The following is an 18,702-nucleotide window of genomic DNA, read 5'->3' on the forward strand; positions in this document are numbered from 1 at the left end:
GTGTTAATTTTTCTTCCCAAACTGATTGCTGACGTCTACTAGCAAGCAGCTGGTACAGTATCAAGCAGCCAGAAGAAGCTCCCCTCAGCTAAATGCTCAGATCTAGCTCATTGCGGTATTTCCATTTGTGTCAGTAAACTAAATGTTCTCGATTGAAGGTTTTGCAATAAAATGTTTTGAGTAATCAGAGTTAATTTTCTGAATAGGTATGGATAAATTATCAGCTGGCTGTTGTTTTTAGATGCCATAGCTACAGAGCTGAGTTTCTTCTGTTGATTACTTTGTGGCTATAAATAAAGTGTACTCAAGCTGTCAATGGTAAAAGAGCAGATAATAAAGAGTAAAAGAAAAGAATATTAATTGAGCAATTACCGGTTTCAAGATGTACTTATGCAGCTGGTTAAGTAAATGCTACAGCGAGGCATGGTAGATGTAGGAATCTCCTTCAATGCGTACTGTATTATACTGGTGCCCTGCCTTTGGATTTCCAAAGAATCGAAAAATCTTTGCACTGGTGCTTATGTTTTTTTTAATTGCATTAATTAAATGCGTGTTCCCATGCATTTTTTAATACTTGAGGAACCGTATGTGGGACCAAATAGCACGAGACCAAAGTAGTTACCCTCTGTCTGCAGCCATGAGGAACAGATCAACTGCCAGGAGCCCTAGTCTCATATTGCTCCACCTCAGTAAGTAGTTTGTGGAGACATCAAAAGTAACTGAGCACCCACTCCCTCCCAAGCACATACACAACTGTAAATAAATATTTATGCTATAAATATAACTGCTCAAGCAAAGTATGCATTCCCTCACAGGCAATGTATTATTACTGATATTTGATAAATTGTTCAGTAATTCGTCAGTTGTTGTTCATACGAAGTAGTTGGTGTATGAAGTTAAAAGCGCCAGGAAGCAGCTTGCAGCAGGAGCTGCCGTGTCAGAGCCTGCTGCCTGTGTTTCACCGTCACTGCTGCTTCCAGGGCAGCTCCTGCGTCCCCCTCCTGCATTGCAAGAGGCAGTTTGGCGTCACACCATAGCTCGGTGCTCCTCCAGGCAAGGCATTCAGTTTTATTATATGGGAACCTGAAGTGCTTCTGCAAAACCTAAGACTGAGGTTGTAGTTGGTGCCCAGGCTTTGAATGGTGGGAGAGTTTGTCCCCTGCGCTGCGTCCTTCCTGGCAATTCCCAGAGAACCAAGGACAGACTATGCCATAAAATTTGGATTTTAATCGGATTTCCTGATCAGGAGGTAGAAGGCCTTAATGCTTTGAGGTGTCAGGTCACAGGGGAGAGGCTGCCTTTGTTCGGGGCCTGCTTGGTCTTTCGTCCTCCGCGTTCCCATGTCTAAATAATGCAGGTCGAGTTCAGCAATGGCACCTTCACGTGGTTTTCTCTGAGACTTTCTCTACCTGTGATTCCCTTCTGCAGTGTTTGGTATTTGTTCTCCTCTTCTTATCTATCCCTCAGTCGACTTGTATTGAATCTCTGTACTGTACTCAGAGTAGAGAAGGAGAGTAAGCTGAGACACATTTTGCAACTGGACGCAGACTCCCTTATTTTTTTCACGATTCTGTGTGTTACTTACTTTCAGGTCTGCCAGAGGTTTTGCAGGTTTTTTTGTCTGGGTACTTTATCTGCCTCCTCCTGCAGCAGTGAAAAGCACACTGCATGCTCTGCAGAGCGGAGGGAGAGACAGGGTCTTCCCTGCCACCGCGCTCAGGGGGATCTTTTGACTTGACATGATGACTGGGGGCAGGCAGCAGCAGGGAGGGATGGAGAAACGTATGGCTGGGATTGCAGCTCGATGCTGTGGCCACGGTCCGAGTGTATGCCCAGCTGGGTGGTGCAGTTAAGGGTGGTCATCAGGCACAATAAATCGGGAGGACATCGGGAACGGGGAGAGGCACATGCCCTGGTAGGAGTGAGGACTCAGCTCCTAGTGCAAGTGAGATGAAGCCTCAGGCTTCCAAAGGCAAGAAGATTCATACTGAACGCAGCCGTACTTCCCCTGGCTTAGCTGGAACATGGTCACACATATGGTATTTATATCAGATCCAAATGCCCAAGCAAAGGAGGCCAACCTGCTTATTTTCAAGGTTTACGAGGGGTGTCACTTGCTAAAGTGTCCAGGGTGACTTCAGCCACAAGTTGCAGCAGCCAAGTTATGAAACCATAAGAAAGTGGGTGTATAATGGAAACGGTGACAGAAGGTTTGGGGCTTTTTTAAAAGTTTTTAAACAGTCCTCCATTTTGCAGCCCAGCTGTTTGAAATTCACTGAACTAATCTCTCGAATGGCCAAGACATGAACTATGGCTGAAAAGAGACTCAGGCACCCAGCTCGCACAACTGCCAAGTCCTCACCAGTCTCACGGGATTTCAAAAGTTTGCTTTCAGAGCGGATGGGGACAGGGCTTGGCTGGAGGATGGTGGCATGCCACGGCTCCTTTAGCCCCTGTAACACTTGCAAGGCTCGTAGCGAGGTTTGGCAAATCACACCTCCTGACTCGTGCAAACACTGCGGCCGTGGGGGCAGCGTGGCGAGAGCTGTGGAGCTTGGGGACGGTGTTTGGCTGTTGCATGCTCGTGCTGAGAGCGACAGGAGCTGTGCTGAGCTTAGAGAAATTCAGGCTGAAGGAAGACTGAGCAGATGTAGTCAGGAAAGAAGCCTCGGGGGTAAACGTTCTATCGTAATACAGAGTCCTGCTTGCATACAATAGAAATATGCCAGTGAGAGGCTCCAGTAAACGTAGCCCTGCGTCTCCTGTACTGAGCAAATGACACGGTGTGAGCAACGTCGAGGCGATACACTGAGGACAGTCCTGCGCCATGCACTGAAAAACATCTTTTCGCAGATGCGCGTGACACACAGTATGTGTTTTGTTCGCAGCTTCGATGTGGAAAATGGCCCGTCACCAGGTCGCAGCCCGCTGGACCCGCAGGCCAGCTCCTCATCAGGACTCGTATTGCACACGACGTTCCCAGGCCACAGCCAGCGCAGGGAGTCGTTCCTGTACAGATCCGACAGCGACTATGACTTATCACCAAAGACGATGTCCAGGAACTCTTCTCTCCCAAGTGAACAGTAAGCATAAATTCAGCTCATATCACATTTTACAGTAACTAAGAGCTTTACGTGGCCTCCTGTAATCCTCAGAGCTCTGTTAAGAGGTGCTTATGGGTGCTACTCGCATTTCATAGCCTGAGTGCCCAAGACAGTCGCTTTTATGGTCTGCCAAGACATGACTTCCCTCTCCCCATTACTTGAAATATTCCCCTTTTCTCCGTAATTTAGCAGAAGAGCTTTCAAATCCGTACCCTGAAATAATAGGGAATTTTGGCCTTTTACCTTTCTTGGTACTAGTTCTTCACATGAGAGTTTGTGTTTGGGGAGTGAAGCACTTGCAGCTAACTGCAGGGTGAAGCCAGGGCTGCGCTCAGGGCAGAGACTGCTGCAAGCTGCCCACGTCCGCGCTGGGCCTGCCAGCAGGAGAGCCCTGTCGCTCCGGCGCTTGGCTTGCTTGGTGTTTTTCTGCACTCTCTTTTCTCCATTATACTCTCACCGTGTGTTCTCAGAGCCTGGTTAACATCACCTCTGCTTTTTCTTAAGTAGGTAACGCTCCATTAGCCTGGACAATAGAAATATGACTGTACTTATATTTACAGTATTAGTCGTCTCGATCCTGTTTTCTGTCATGGGTTGTTCGCTAGAACGGAGCGGAAAATATAGCAGAAAGCCGAGACAGATGGTTGAGCTTGAGAGGATCAATACAACCCAGAGAGTGGAGCTTAAATGAGTGTCCTGGATTTGCAGCCTTTTGTTTTAAAAGGCACAGTTTAAAGTTTTAAAGTGACCATTAAGCTGTAAAAATGCTTATAAAAAGAGTTTAACTGTTACGAAAGCGCTGCAAGTTTTGTCATGAAATAGAAATCTAAATATTAGCGAGATCCATGAGGAGAATTCTCCTGAAAGAGAATATCCCTCCCTGTTAGTTAACATTTAGTAAATATTTACCGGAGACAAAAGTAACCACTCCAAATTATGCAAATACCATGTTTTGTGTAAACGGTGGATTTTCACAATTGCGCCCTGTTCCGGGAGGTGTGCTGGAGGAGACAGCTGTGCTGGGGTGGGGAGAGCCCCGTGCAGCTGTGCCCAGCACCCTCATTTCCCCAGCTTCATGGCTGCCTGCAGTTAGAGGTCTCCATTTACTGCAGGCATCAGGGCTCCCGCAGCACTCAGGGGAGCTGGCATCTCCACGCTGACCTGGTTTTGACATCAGTCTTGAGACAACTTTAATTAAACTGTGGACTTAGCAGCACTGATACCCGAGTCTGGACAAGTGGACGTGCTCTGTGGCAGCGCAGCCAGGGAGAATACCGCTTTGAAGGGGTCCCACACTAGTGGACACCTCTCTAGAGGTGCCAGTGGCATCCTGCAGCCATGCCTGCTCTCTCCTGCCTGCAACCGTGCCTGCTTTCCTGCCTGTAGCCGTGCCTGCTCTTGTGCCTGCAACCATGCCTGCTCTCCTGCCTGCAGCCGTGCCTGCTCTCCTGCCTGCAACCATGCCTGCTCTCTCCTGCCTGCAGCCGTGCCTGCTCTCCTGCCTGCAGCTGTGCCTGCTCTCCTGCCTGCAGCCATGCCTGCAACCATGCCTGCTCTCCTGCCTGCGACCATGCCTGCTCTCTCCTGCCTGCAGCTGTGCCTGCGACCATGCCTGCAGCCACGCCTGCTTTCTCCTGCCTGCAGCCGTGGCTGCAACCATGCCTACTCTCTCCTGCCTGCAGCTGTGCCTGCTCTCCTGCCTGCAGCCAGGCCTGCAACCATGCGTGCTCTCCTGCTTGCGACCATGCCTTCTCTCCTGCCTGCAACCATGCCTGCTCTCTCCTGCCTGCAGCCGTGCCTGCTCTCCTGCCTGCAACCGTGCCTGTCTCTTGCCTGCATCCATGCCTGTCTCCTGCCCTCGCTCAGTGCATCAGATGCACATGGTACAAAACACCCAGAGGGACGGGAGCCCACCCGCAGCCGCACCACCGGGTTGCCTTGCTTTCCAGCCAGGATCAGGTCTGCGCTGCACAGCGATAGCTCTGCCCTGCCATGTCTCAGTTAGGTAAATCATACCGGATTTTTCATATACGCACAAGTGCTATATATAATATCACAAAAAAAATCCCTCCTATTGATGGTGACGATGTATTTTCCTCAGAACTTCTGCTCAAATCTTCCATGATGAAAACGGCCGGACAAAACCCAGCGTCTGAGTAACTTTAAAGACTGTGACAGAGATCAACAAAAGCCAGGAAATTCAAAGCTGACCTTTCCCCGGACCGTTATGGGTTTTTTTCCACCGCGGTGCCAGCGTGCTGCCTTAACTTTTGGATTTCCTGGCTTTTATTGCCTGGTGTTACCAATCTGAGCAGTTGCTCCAGCCGGGTTGTTTTGGAGATACGCTGCCAGACCTTTCCATTAGGAACAAGATTTTATGTAGTGTTAAATAAACGCTGCATGGGTTAATGTTTTTTTTTTTTTTTTGTGGTGGGCGCTGCCCGGGGAAACCTCCCTCTGTAAAATGCTCTTTCTCTGAGGTGAATGACGCCCAGTTTGAGGTAAATTTACACGTTTTCTCCATTTCTCCTTAGGCATGGGGACGACCTGATTGTCACACCTTTCGCCCAGGTGAGTTGGCAGCCTGTTGGCCTCTCAAATTTCAAAAAAAAACCCCAAATCCAAAGCTAAAACCTGAGGTGGGGAAGGTAACGCCTCTGTTTTTGCCTCCCTCCTAGGTGCTGGCCAGTCTACGAAGTGTGAGGAACAACTTCACGCTCCTGACCAATTTGCACGGCACCTCCAACAAGTAAGCCCCTCGGTTTTCGTTCTCTTACGGTTCGCACGCAGCAGGGGCCGGCGGGGTCCCAGGAGGGGCGGCGGCGGCCGGGTCCGGCCGCCGCCGCCCCTCCTGGGACCCCGCCGGCCCCGGGCTACCGCCGCGCTGCCTTGCGGCCCACTCCGCGGTTTGCGCGGGAAGCCAGGGGGCGCCAGAGCGCAGTCCGCCTCGCGCCGTCGTCTCCCACCTCAGGGAGCGCCCGCGGGCGGACACCTCCCCGGGGCATCGCCCCCCCCCACCCCCGGCGGCCTCCATTCCCCTTCCTCACCCCTCACCCTGCCACTGTCGCAGCCCTCACTGCTCAGTCATGGCGCCAGACTGGAAAAGCATGGTGAACCTGAGGAGGGAGTGATGTGTTTCTGCTTGGGAAGGGGGTACGATGTGTTTCTGGGTATGTTGGGTGCGTGTGGTGTCTTCCTCACTTTGCCACTTTGGCTGTCCCGGGCGTTCGTCAGGCGCCCGGCTCGGCGCAGAGGCGTCGGTGTTCGGTCAAGCTGTGGGGCTGGCCTGCATTTCCACCGTTGTTTCACAAGGGAGGCGGTCACGGGCAAAGGGGAGACGCCAAGGAGGGAAACCCCAAGCGCGAGGCTGTGGGGACAGTGAGGGTTTCCCTGGCAGGGCATGGAGCTCGGCTCCAGGGGCCTGCCCAGAGGACCAGCCGGCGCTGCCGGCAGGCTGGGGATCCTACGTCGCTTCGTTTGGCACTGTAGTTGCGCTGAGTGGGAAGGTGATGCACTGAAGAGGAGGACGTTGGTTTTTATACCTGCTGAACAGGAGAAACCAAACAAACTCCTTTTTACGCCTTTGTCCGGAACCACCGTTTCCCCTTAGCTATTTATAATGAGCCAGTCATCGTGATTTTCTGGCCTGTTTTGCCCCAAGAGAGCTGTTTTGCGTGAAACCAGCATCATTCGTTCCTGGTGACGTCGGGTAACGCACCCACCCATCCCACCCTGGGACTGGCAGGCGCTGCTCGCTCAAAGTGTCCCGCTGGCTCCCGAAGCGTAGGACGAGGTGCGAAATTGCACGCCAGTGGGACGCCGCGGGCTTGCTTCACCGCTGCACGCGTGAGTGGCATCGCCTGGGTGCCCACTGTGGACTCTGCTTTCTGCCTTCCCACACAATCTTGTGTTTTACATAAAGCCCAGCATTTTTTTCCGGGCGTGAGGTTTTCCTCCCGTTGATTTCTGTTTGCAAATTTCGATCGGAAGGAACGGACGCATTCCAAGATGGAGGTTAATAGAAAAACAGATGGCTGTGAAATAGATTCCTTTTTTTTTAAGCTTTGCTTTTTTGAACAGCTCGAGCATTTCAGCAGTTCCTAATGAGGAATCTGAAATTGGACGGGGCCGGAAGGAAGCGAGGGCGTAACCTGTAGGACACAGAGGCATCTTGCAGTGTCCTTTTGAAAACATTCCCAGATTTGATTGAGGTATAAAGTCATGTGGCCAGCCAAAGTAAAAGTCGTTAAATGTTTAAACCATTATATACCAAACATCCAAGTCCGTGGCGGAATGTGCTTCCAGGCGCTGCGGAGCTTCCCGCACAATTTCCAAACAGCTCTGCTGGGTTACAGCCGTGCTGCCAGCTCATGATTTTATCATATGTCTCATGATATGTGGTATTTTACTTAAACTTCTGCTCTGGGGATCATGAGAATCTCAGCTTTTCTTTAGCCCCTCCTCTCCCCTCTTTTTTCCTCTTCTCCACCCCCCCGCCCCGAGAATGAAAAAGAGGATGCTGTCCCACATATTGACAGAAATGCTGGAAAATATGAATGTTAAGGGCTAGAGGAAAAAAAAAACAACTAGAAGTCATATTTTTTGGACTTTAACATCAGGGTTTTTAAAACAGTTTCCTGATTGGAAAAGAGGAGAGTATGATTAATGGTTTTGGAGTGCCTGAGTTTGGCAGATGCGGCCCAGGACACGATCAGAAAGCATCCGGCGCCTACTCCTCTTAATACCCGCCGGCAAGGAAGAAGGAGCGGGAAGTGGGAGCCGTGTACACTTGAGCGTGGTGGTGTCTAAGAAGGGACAGTGCTGTCGAAACCCAGATCTCTGGGTCTCTGTTGCCTGCGCCCTGGCTGCCGCAGAAACCAGGATGGGCACAGCCAGGACGTAATTTGAGGATGCCGGGAGCAGTGCCGTTCCCTTTTCAGGCTCTGCAGAGGGGAATACCCTACTGAATACTAGCTTATCCCTCCCCGCCCCCCCGAAGGCATGTCTGTGCAACTCAGCGTGGGGTTTGGAGATACCTGGAGCACGTCTCCCCAGATACTGGAAGCGCTGCAGCCGCGGCGTGGTGTCCCTGTTGGGGAGTTTCTGTTTTTTTAGAGATTTCAAGATTTGGCTTTTCAAAGGCTCAGCAGAGGCAGGTTGGGGCAGATTTTCAGAGAAGTCGGCATCCAACATGTGCGCCCTGTGCTGAACCCTTCGAAGAATCTGGGTCCCGCAGCTCCTTCCAGAAAAGCCGAGCATTTGAAATCCCAGCTGGCAAATTGGGTGCTGCTCCCAGAGGAGCTGCTGCTCAGGAGCAGGCTTTGGAGCCCCGCCGGCCCCCGCAGTGCCGGCCGGTCGGGAGGCTGGGGCCAAGGGTTTGACTGTAGCTGCCCTACTCTAACGCAGACCTTACCTGGATAGCAAGGCCTTCCTGGAGCACTTCTGAAGAACCCCCCGGAGCTACAGTTGCAGCAGAACTGAGCCGCTCACTTGCTTTGATTTTAGCTTCAAAGGAGAGCTGGCAAATAATGGATGTTTCAGTTCAGTGGCTGAGTCAAAAAATTGGGGTTAGGAGGTTGGCTAAGAGAGAGTGTGGGGAAATCTGGCTTCAGTTAAAGTGTATCAGAAAGTTCTTAGGGAAGCAAAAGCCTAAAGTTTCGTTTTCGGTCAGCCTGAAATACTGCGTTCCATCCAAAATGAAGTATCTTGATTTTAGTGTCAACTCTTCTTACCTTCTTTGAAAAAGAAGTCTCTTTTTTCCCAAGTAAATTATGGTTTCAACTTGAAAAATTAACAGTTTTATTTGGCAAATCTCACAGTGAAATACTTTGACATTTGGAGAAATACTGCACCCTTTTTCCAGTCAGACCCTATTTGCTTGACTTGAGCCAATTTTTCAAATAGCTTTTGGTCCTTCTGAAATCCAGTCTTTTCTGGTGACGTGGTTGCTCCCAGTCAAAAAAATGTCCTTCAGCTGTTTCAGAGCTTACGCTAGTGACTGCAGCATCTTCTTACTCGCTTCCAGGTGCAATTCAAACTGTTAACTGTAGGGTTTAAAGCTGTACATTTCTCACCTTCCCTATGGCATTGCCTTGCAGCCTGCATGCTGGCGTAGCAGTTGATGTTGCTTCAGTCCAGACCTTGTAGGGAAAAGCTTTTCGGGAGAAGGCCTTGATTTGAGGGGACCCACTGACCCCTGCAGCCACAGAGACCGGCCCTTGCTGACTTCCAGGCATATTTTGAGCAGAAAGTTGCAACGGCAGTGTGGGATAATGGCCTGGTATACCTTCTGCTCAGCATGCGTGTGTGTGCTTAGCCAGAGGACATAACATGTTTGGGTTTTCCTAACAGATTATTGATATTGGTCATTAACTGCCAAATCATTTTAAAGTGGTTTGGGCTTCTTTGTGAGTATGAAAAAGGATTTTTTAACTGTGGGAGTTGGCAGTTCAAACTGCCAGCAGGGTTTGAAATGATAAAATAATAACCTATTTATAGAGTATTCTTTATCCCTCTTAGGAGATCTCCAGCAACGAGTCAGCCACCTGTCTCCAGAGTTAACCTGCAAGGTATGTGTGTGACTTTGATAATCACCTGCAAGGTCAAATGCAGACGACGCTTATTGCACATCATTTTACTAACTGCCTCTTCTCTGCCCCCTCCCCCTGGTGCAATTCTGGGCTCACAGAGCTTCTTCTAGGTTACTCGTGCAAAACCAATACAAGAGAACCATCAGGCCCAAAATATTGTTATTTTAATAGTTTGGGTTTGGGGTTTATCCTTGTATGTTAGCATAAAAGACGAACATGATTTTGGTTTGATAGTCATGGCCACAGTGACTGCTATTCTTCTGAGTCCCTGTGCTGCACAGGCCTGGACAAGCCCCAGCCTACAAGCCTTGAACAGGCTCAGACACAGCTGTATTTTTTTCATTGTTTATTTCGGTTTGTTTCCATGTGATCTATGTAAAAATTGCTATCTCAAAAACCTTTCTCAGGTGAAACTTCCTCTGCTTTTATTAGGCTGCCCTGGAACAGCATTTTTTTGTTCCCGTTGTTTGCTTGCGGTCTTTTGAAATCTACATTTAGCGATCGAATGAGAGCAGAAGTCAGTGAGTGTGGCTAATCGCATCTTCTTTCCTGCCTGGTCACCCCACCCTGCACATGGTGTCCCTCAGTCACCTTGTCCTCGCCCCCGTGTCTGGTCAGAGACCACAGCCAACACACGTAGGTTTGACTACGATCACGGAGGAGAATGACACCGAGCAAAGCCTCTAGACAGAGGGCACCGGGCAGTGCTCTGCGTACAGCTTGCGCTAGAGCCTGGGCAAGCAAGGGACCCCCGAGGGGGCACAGCGTCTGCCCAGGGTGCCAAAGGAAGATGGGCTAGGCAGCAGTGTGAGCCCAGCCAGCAGAGGTAGGGAGCAGTCGTGGTGGGAGCAGGGGCCTGCTCAGGTGGGGTGAAGTGCCGAGGGTGGGAAGCAGAGGCAACCTGCTTATGACAAGTTTCTTTATTTTTACACCTGGATTTAGCCATGCAGTGCTGAGGGCTTGTGGGACCCCTCTCAGGAACAGAGCTGGCCCTGCTTGCACTAATCTAAAGGTTACTCCCACAGAGAAGGAGATAAAATTTGGAGGGGTGCCCATTTGTAAGGTTTAATCTCAGCCTTTCCAATAATTATGTGCTAGGAGCTTAATAAAGCTTAATTTTTACAGTGTGTGAAGCCTGAATAACTGTCATTTCCTTTCATGCTGTGTATTATTTACTGTCTGGAGACACGTATAGTCCTGGAGACTTCCAGATTAAGTTCCTCAGAACTTGTTAATGGGATGTGAAAACCTCCAATGCAGAAAGAAAACTGGACAACACGATCTTAAATGCCTTCTCCTTCACTCCCTTTCTGTGAACCGTGTCAAGTCAGGGCTAGCAGGAATGCAGCTCGTCACCTTATTTAAAAATCTGTTCTAGCAAGACTTTGATTTTGTGGCCTGTGTGAAAAAAATCATGGAAAATTTCATAAGCTTTCCATAGATCTGTTTATATAGGTTACAGAATCTAGTAACGAGGAGAGAATTCCCTTCCAGGAATTTTTAGATTAATTTTCTTAACACTTTCTGTGGAAAGAATCGCTTTCAACTTTTTAACGCTTTGTGGACATTTTTCTACAGTATGGCCAACATGAGCCGTAGGATAGTTGTTACTTTTTAGCTAACCCAAGCTTCTAATGCTGGGAATACATGAAAATATCAGCTTCCTTTTTGATTGAAGGCTCTGACACACATAATTGGAGAGCAAGTTTTTGTGTTACCCTGCAAAGCTCAAAAAGAGAAAGCAACTGAGAAGAATCCAACTTTTAGCATTTTTAACCTTGTGATCCTGACTCATGGTTTTTAGTGTTTCAGTGCCAGTAATTATATGTGGATGGGTGGATATATCTAAAATAAATCATATTAACATCTTACCTGAGATGTGAAAAAAGAAAATGTCCAGATGTGGAGATGAGCCACGCTGGATGCGTTTTCAGGATGCAGATTTTTATTTGGTGACAAAAGGACTGTGGAAGAAAACTACAGCTCAGCTGCTTGTGGAGTTTGTAAAAAGTAGAGAAGTATAGGCTGGATTTGTGGCCCCTCAAGGAAGTGAGTTTTTAACCATGTAATTGAACTGACTTTGGGTGAAGCGTTCAAATGAAACAAAAAATGTGAGTTGTATCATTACAACATAAGTGAATTGTGACAGTTTGTAGGTAAGACTAAGAAATGTTTTTGAGTTTGATAGGAAACTGTGTCATTTCCTACATGAAAGAAGGCAATATTGACATTATTAGTGAAAAAGCCTGGCGTTCTTGGTTAAAGTCAGTTTCAGATTGTTTTCCTTGATGAATTTCATCAGCTCGCACAGGATCTAGTCTCCAGGCTGAAGCAGTCCCTTTCCGGTCAGCCTAAGACATTGCATCTGCCATACTGTCACACCCCTGTGCTGAGGGCCTCAGGCGTGAGCTTGCTGAGAAGGGGCGGCAGCTCTGACACACTGAAGGAAGGCTCTGAAAACCAGCTGCCGTGTTCACAAATTGGCAGGTGGTTTACAAGGCTTAGAGTCGTAGCCGAGAGAGGGGATGTGCTCTTCTGCGGTGAGCCAGCACCCGGACACCTGCCTACTCACCTCCGTGGTAGGTGGTGTACTCTCAGCTCACGTTCTCCCCGTGCTCACGTGAAAACAGAGGTGTAGTGAGGAATGCCAGTGTTACTCCATCTTGCAGTTATTTGTTTTCTTATTTTGTGCAATTCTAGCGTGTAAGCCAGGACCACTCTCAATTTCTGACCTTATTTACATGTTGCGTTTGGTGTCCCTGCTTTGCTGCCCAGAGTGCATTCCAGGTTCCTGTAGAGCCTCTCTCGTTTCCCGGTGGAGGCTGGAGTCCTCCTGTCCAGCGGTTGCCTTGATCAATTTGGTGACTGCCATCCTTTACCTATTTACTGCCATTGTTACGTTTTGTAACTCATTTCAGTATAGCAGAAAACAATGATGGCTGTTTACTTTCTAAGGAAGTTTCCATTTAAATGCAGCAAGAACAAAGATCCTTGGGGGAATATTTTTTTTTTCAGTGTTTGCGGCTTTTTTTTTCCCTAAATGGCTTCTGATTTGGAAATTATGAAAGGAAGGAGAGATTTTCCTATCGGAACACTTCCAGATGTATGCCAACGGCTCCTGCGTCTGAAAGGACGCAGAGTGTTTTTCCTGAAAGTTTTGGAGAAGGAAACAGTAATGTTTTGATTGGGACTAGGCTGCGTTACATCCCTCTAGATAAAAGAATGCGCTTTGAAATGAAATGTGTTTATATTCTCTGGATCGGTTAGTCGGCAAAGCTCAGAATTTTATTTTAGCTCTCCCATGTCACACATTGATTCATAGATTTACCACAATCGATTGACATCAGTATGAGCACCTCGTATATGTCTCCTTTTATTTGTCATTAGTGGAGTGATTTATATCCTGTTATGAAAAGTAGAGAACTCAGGGTTTAAAGCAAACTAGCATACATTTATAAAATTACCCTGGAGGGAGACAAATTACATTCAGCATTTGCACTGGAAGTAATGCATGCCAGCTGTTTACTCCAGCTAGAATATTACAGGCTTTGTCAGTTGTTTCAAACCGAGAGGAGCCAAACCTGGTGCTAGTCTACTCCCGAGGAGTTGCATCACTGCAGACCCAGGCCCATGGCGAAATGAATGAGTCGTGATGAAATTACGAAATTCTTTTTCTTTTTTGCTTTCATTTTCTTGAAAGCATGAAAAATTGTGGCCAGGTTTTTCATGGGACAAAGTGATTTCAAAGCCGATACTGATGTCACTATAAATTTCAGAGCTTTCTTAACCTTAGAACCATGGCCATAAAAGGAAGAGGACCATGTATTGAACATCCGGTGTTTTGTCCTTGGTATCAGCTTCAGTAAATCTGGCAGATTTTTCCTGTTATTTTGTTATAACTGCAGATCACAGGAACCAACAAAATTGCTTTTATGAATTAACTGAGAAGCCATAATGTGGAAATATGAAGCCATAGCAAAAAGTACATAAATCCTTAATTAGCTCATGTACTGCACAGCTGGGAAGGATAATGGGAATCCTTCAGACCATGAGGTCCCTGGGCGGTGTACGGCATTACAGAGTGTAATTGCGCAGGGCAAGGATTACGAACGGGTGCTACCCAGCTACCTTCTCTGGAGTTATAGAAACAATGATATAAACACATTGTCGCACAAGTGTCTGTGATGTTTCTTTCTCCTGTTCTCCTTTTTTTTTTTTTTTTTTTTTTTTGAAATGCAGCCTCTGTCACAGTTACTTTCATTGACCTTTGTGCTACCTTGGGCTCAGTGAATCCATCAGCGTCTTCTCTTCTCGCTTCAGCTCTCCCCTCCCCTGGCATCAGTGAAAGATCTTTAGATTCTACCCAGTTGATTGAACTAATAAATTCTTTAACCAGCAACAAGTCTGGCGGTTCCTGCTTAGTTTTGTTCCTTCCTCCATGTTTATTTACTTCACTGGCCCCAATTCCTTCTGAATTAAATCACCTTTCACTGGCCGCCACATTCAGTCTCAGCCTCTCGCTCTTCCACCCATTTTGGTACAACCTTTTCTCCATCTGTTTTGCTTCCTTTGTATTTTTCCCAGGTCTTTTTCGTATTGTCCTATTCTTTCTCTCAGCTCAGCACAGGATTGGTGCTGTTTCCTTAGATTCCCAATATCAAGGCCTCTCCCTCACTGCACGGCGATGCTCGTGTACCCGGTCTTCACGTTTGTCTGAGCTAGCGCAGGCTCTTCAGGCCGTCACCTTGCCTTTGTAGTGCACGTATAGAAGCTTGTGCGTTACCTGTGGGCGCTGCCGTACGTGACCGCCCCCCCCCCCGCCCCGTTGCAGAGGTTGTGGAGAAGGCGCTGTCCCAGCCATGATGCAACAGGGAGCGAGAAGCCTTTTCCAGACGAACAGGGGGACAGGGGAGAGGTGGCACATGTCTGCCGAAAGAGCGATACCCAGATGGACAGTGTTTCCCCATAGTGGTTCGTTTGATAGGCCGTTGCATTTACTGATGGCTGACGGGAGCAAAGCATCGCGTTAAGGGTCAAACAGTGTTGTGTGCTTCCTGGAGCTGTGAGGGGTTTGCAGAAACTTTTCTCAAGAGCAGGCAACCATGTGCCCCTTGGATACTTTCAACACTGAATAATTATAGTGTGTCCTCACAATTAATTATATACCTAGCAATATAATATAGCTGATTTGCTTTGCAACCTGAGGCTTTGGGGGGTGTAGAGCTTTGGGCTATGTCACACACAGGCTTTTCAGGGCTCATGGGATTAAAGCTTTGTTAAGATTCCTCTCTGGGGATGGGAGTGAAAGGCTGGTATTTTTCTTGCTTGTGCCTTAGCCTCTGCTCTCCTGTACATCTGCACGTTTGTATGCACGTCTCACATGCCTTTACACGAACTCAGAACTTGTACTCTTTCATTTTTTATGTGGGTGTAAGATGTACACAGACTCGTGCACGAACATTTGTATAAAGCGTAAACAAAAGACTGGATAATGCTGGTGCTTGTGCTAATGAGAGTCCCAACTTTTTGTCCGGGTTAACAAGCCCTGTGCATCAAAGTCAGCTCTTGGTTACAAATATCTATAAATCCCAAGAATTAGTATGGAGCTCACGCTCTTGCACCATACTTCCTCTGCTTGGCGTGTGGAGAATGGCTCTGGACATAGATGAAAAAGAGGATTCGTTTTGAAATTCTGTTGGTCTGCCGTGAGTTTGGCTGAAGATCTGGCCTTTAGATTTTGAAACAGATTGTACAAGTCAAGTAGATGTGGTGTTTTAGGCTTTTAACAAGTGTGCAAGAGGAGCTGTATATGACCAAACAGCTGAGCTAAGAAGTATCTGATTGTGCACAGTCAATTCAGTGGTGCTGTAGACTTACTTATTACTACAAATATTATTTTTAAAGGATGCGGTGCTATAACGATGTGGGTTATTTAGAAACTAGGCAAAACTGTACAAGAAATCAGATAGATATCAGCTTAATGATGTGACTGAGTAAAATCAAGGCTGTTGAATGGTAAAGTGATTCTTACTGCTTGGAGAAATTAAAAGTGCGTTCCAGTGTCAACTTTAAAAGTTACCTGCAGCTGACCCAGCCGCAGACGGCGCTGGGGACGTCCAAAGACCGTTCCTTGCTCTTCAGAGGTAGTTCATTCCCGCGGAGAGTCCGTTTCGTGTGTTGCGCCTGCCTGCGAACACACACCCCCTGAAAGTTGGACTCATGCATCTTAGTAAGTATTTCAGTTATGCTATTGACGTCAATGCAGTCATTAAATAGATTGCCGGCCCTCCCATCAGTAAACCTGTGCCAAAGACCTAGAGGCAGACACATTTTAAAAGAAGAACATCAGGTTTTCTTTTAGCATTTGGAGAGAATAAGGAAAAAGTTTCTTCTGAAGTCACTACACTTTGCAATAAGGGAGGGGTTTTTTGCTTAGTTTTCTAAGACTCATTTTCTGTGAAGATAATTGCTGCATTTTATTTAACACACTTCTGTTATGTTACTGTGCGCATAACCTGCTCCAAATGAGACTAAAGAGTAATTTTTTGCGATCAGCTCCAGCTGAAAAATGACGCTCATTTTAGGTCTCCCGGCTAGATTTATTTGTGTATCAAGTAACAGAAGGTATTCAGGCAAACCTGCTTAGCCTTTGACTCCAGAAATTCTGCAAGGATTGATTTCATGACATCTATATAAGAAAATAGCCTTCATTTCGCCTCGGCAGGCTCTGAAGACATACAAGCTAATCATGACTCCATAGCAACGGATAAAAACTGTTTTCCCCTCCGCCCCACCTGTGGATGTCACATGAAGATGCTACACGTGCTGCTGCCATCAGGAGCCTGTCACTCCCTGGGGCCCAGCTGCCATCTGCGGCTGTGGGGCGAGTGGCCGCGATGCCAGCGGGACTCGCTGTGCGCACTCACGCTGTCCCGCTGTGTTTCTGAGTCCGGCTGGGCTCTCCTGGGCTGGCCGAGACGTCCATTCATTACCGTGGCCGGGGAGATGCCTACCTCCCGGAGCTGCCGTCCTGCTCGTTGCTAAAGGCAGCTCCGGGTTGTGCAGTTCTCCTTGCCCGGTATCGGGAATGGCTCTGGCCGTCAGACAGAGGCTCCAAAGGGGCTGCGAGCTGAAAACCTAAGGACATATATAGATGGCATCCTCACCCAGGTGGAGGGAGTACCTTTCCTTTGACGAGATAAGCAGGTATGTCATCATCAACAGCAGCAATGCCTTTTTGAAGAACAGTTGAGGAGCCAAACCGCTGGGGTTTTTTGTCAAGGTTGTCATTTCACTTGATGATACCACCCTCTGCTACATAGGATAAAACCCCAGTCATAGGTTATTAAAAGGGCTTCTCTCGGATGGGTGATTGCTTTCTGAATGATCCAGGCAACTGCAAACCCAAGGTGGCAAAGAAGAGATCTTCACAGAGGCATGCTCTCATTGTGTCCCCATATTCACTCTGCTCTTTAAGCACAGGTCAAGCCCTGAAAGCCCTGTATTGCTTTACTCAGCTCCCATTCGTATGGGATTGCTTAAGGCCTCTGCGAAGACAATGAGACTTTGTCATTGCTAATATCAGAGTTGATAAAATCTGTGTTTCTTTTGTTTTCTGCATAGAATGATAATAGTTGCTGTGGGTGAGATTTTGACATCGCAGTCTTCAGTGTACTGAATCAGTTCCATATGAGTTTAAGAAATGTGTACTTGATCTGAGAAAAAAACCCAAACCAAAACAAACAAAAACACCCAAACCAAACTTCTGGCAGGCTGAGTTATTTTTTTTAGGTCGTGGGGCACAGTTTGTGCATGCCTTAGTGATGAACAGGGTTCCTCATTGTCCCACTGATTTGAGCCCCTTCAACTTCCATGTCATCAGCATTTTCCAGCCAGTGGGAGCTGAAATGGACTCCTGAAAGCACCCATCAGCTCATCCCCGCGGCAGCTATATATAAGTTTCTCCTTCCTCCCCCGAGGTTGAGCTTGCTGCTGCAGCATTGTGTCCCGGACACAGCTGGCCATGGGAGTGTGAGAGGCTGCATCCGAGTATCTGTGCAGAGCCGTTCCCAGGGTAATGCACCGCACAAATCCCAGAGCCATCAGCCTGTCCTTGGACAGTCCCAATGTTCAAAACTCTGTCCTCCTGCAGGAGCTGATTCCAAGTGTAAGTTGCTTTCTCGTTGTGTTTTAAAAAGTAAGTATTTCTAGCTTTGTGTTTTGATTGTCAGCGACCAAATCATTCCGTCCGTAGCTGGGCAGGAACTCCCGCTGACTGTTTCGTATTTATTAGTCTTCGTGGGAGCCGTGTTTGATTCTAGTTTGTAGAGGCGTATACAGAGGGTAGAGCGCTGGCCGTGATGGACAGAATTTGAATTCGCCCATTGTCCTCTGTAGGGTAGACATTTTGCCCACCAAAGATAACAATTATAAAGATTAAAACTTCAAGAGCTTTTAAAATCAATGTATAAACCCGGTAGAACTAAAACAGGGAGCAAAGGATTGCTAACGCACTTTTCCCTCTATTCAGTTACAGAATTGCATCCATTCTGAGACATGGTTTAGACTCACCGATTCCCAAACCGTGATGCTGAACAATGCACGTATTGACTGTTTTCAGTGTTCAAATCACCCAGAAATGCTCTGGTTTTATTAGCAGTATCTTTTCATCTCCTGGTTGGCTAAAAAAGATTTATATAGTTAAGCATGGTATGCTTATTCATGTAGGCATAATGTCATTGTGCAACTGGTAAAGAATGTTACGCTAATAGTTAATGAAACATTTTATTGTAATATTGTTTTCTCTGTAAGAAGTGTCTGTAAATGACAGCCTCAAGTATTGTATAATCGTGATACTTTTTTGACAGAAAGGAAACAACTGTTAATTATTTATGGTTATTAATAAAACATGCCAGGTTCTTAAGTTAATTCAGTTCACTGGAAAAATATGTATGCTTACAAAGATTGAAATTTTTTAAGCGGTAGACTTTAAAAAAAACTCTAAATAC

General features: G+C 47.3%; 1 protein-coding gene across 4 annotated transcripts in view; it reads left to right on the top strand.

The window, feature by feature from the left end:
* Nucleotides 1-18,702, top strand: part of PDE4B (phosphodiesterase 4B) — a 197,182-nt gene that overhangs the window by 131,664 nt on the left and 46,816 nt on the right. For 2 of the 4 annotated variants that reach the window (XM_059822325.1, XM_059822326.1), the window contains 4 exons: nucleotides 2,889-3,083; nucleotides 5,639-5,675; nucleotides 5,783-5,853; nucleotides 9,624-9,673. In XM_059822325.1, coding sequence (XP_059678308.1) covers nucleotides 2,889-3,083; nucleotides 5,639-5,675; nucleotides 5,783-5,853; nucleotides 9,624-9,673 — 353 coding nt within the window. Of the gene's footprint in view, nucleotides 1-2,888; nucleotides 3,084-5,638; nucleotides 5,676-5,782; nucleotides 5,854-8,676; nucleotides 8,697-9,623; nucleotides 9,674-18,702 lie in introns of all 4 variants that reach the window. The other 2 variants (XM_059822328.1, XM_059822327.1) reach the window with 2 other exon arrangements.

The sequence above is a fragment of the Gavia stellata genome, chromosome 10 (genome assembly GCF_030936135.1).
Source record: "Gavia stellata isolate bGavSte3 chromosome 10, bGavSte3.hap2, whole genome shotgun sequence".
Lineage (NCBI taxonomy): Eukaryota > Metazoa > Chordata > Aves > Gaviiformes > Gaviidae > Gavia > Gavia stellata.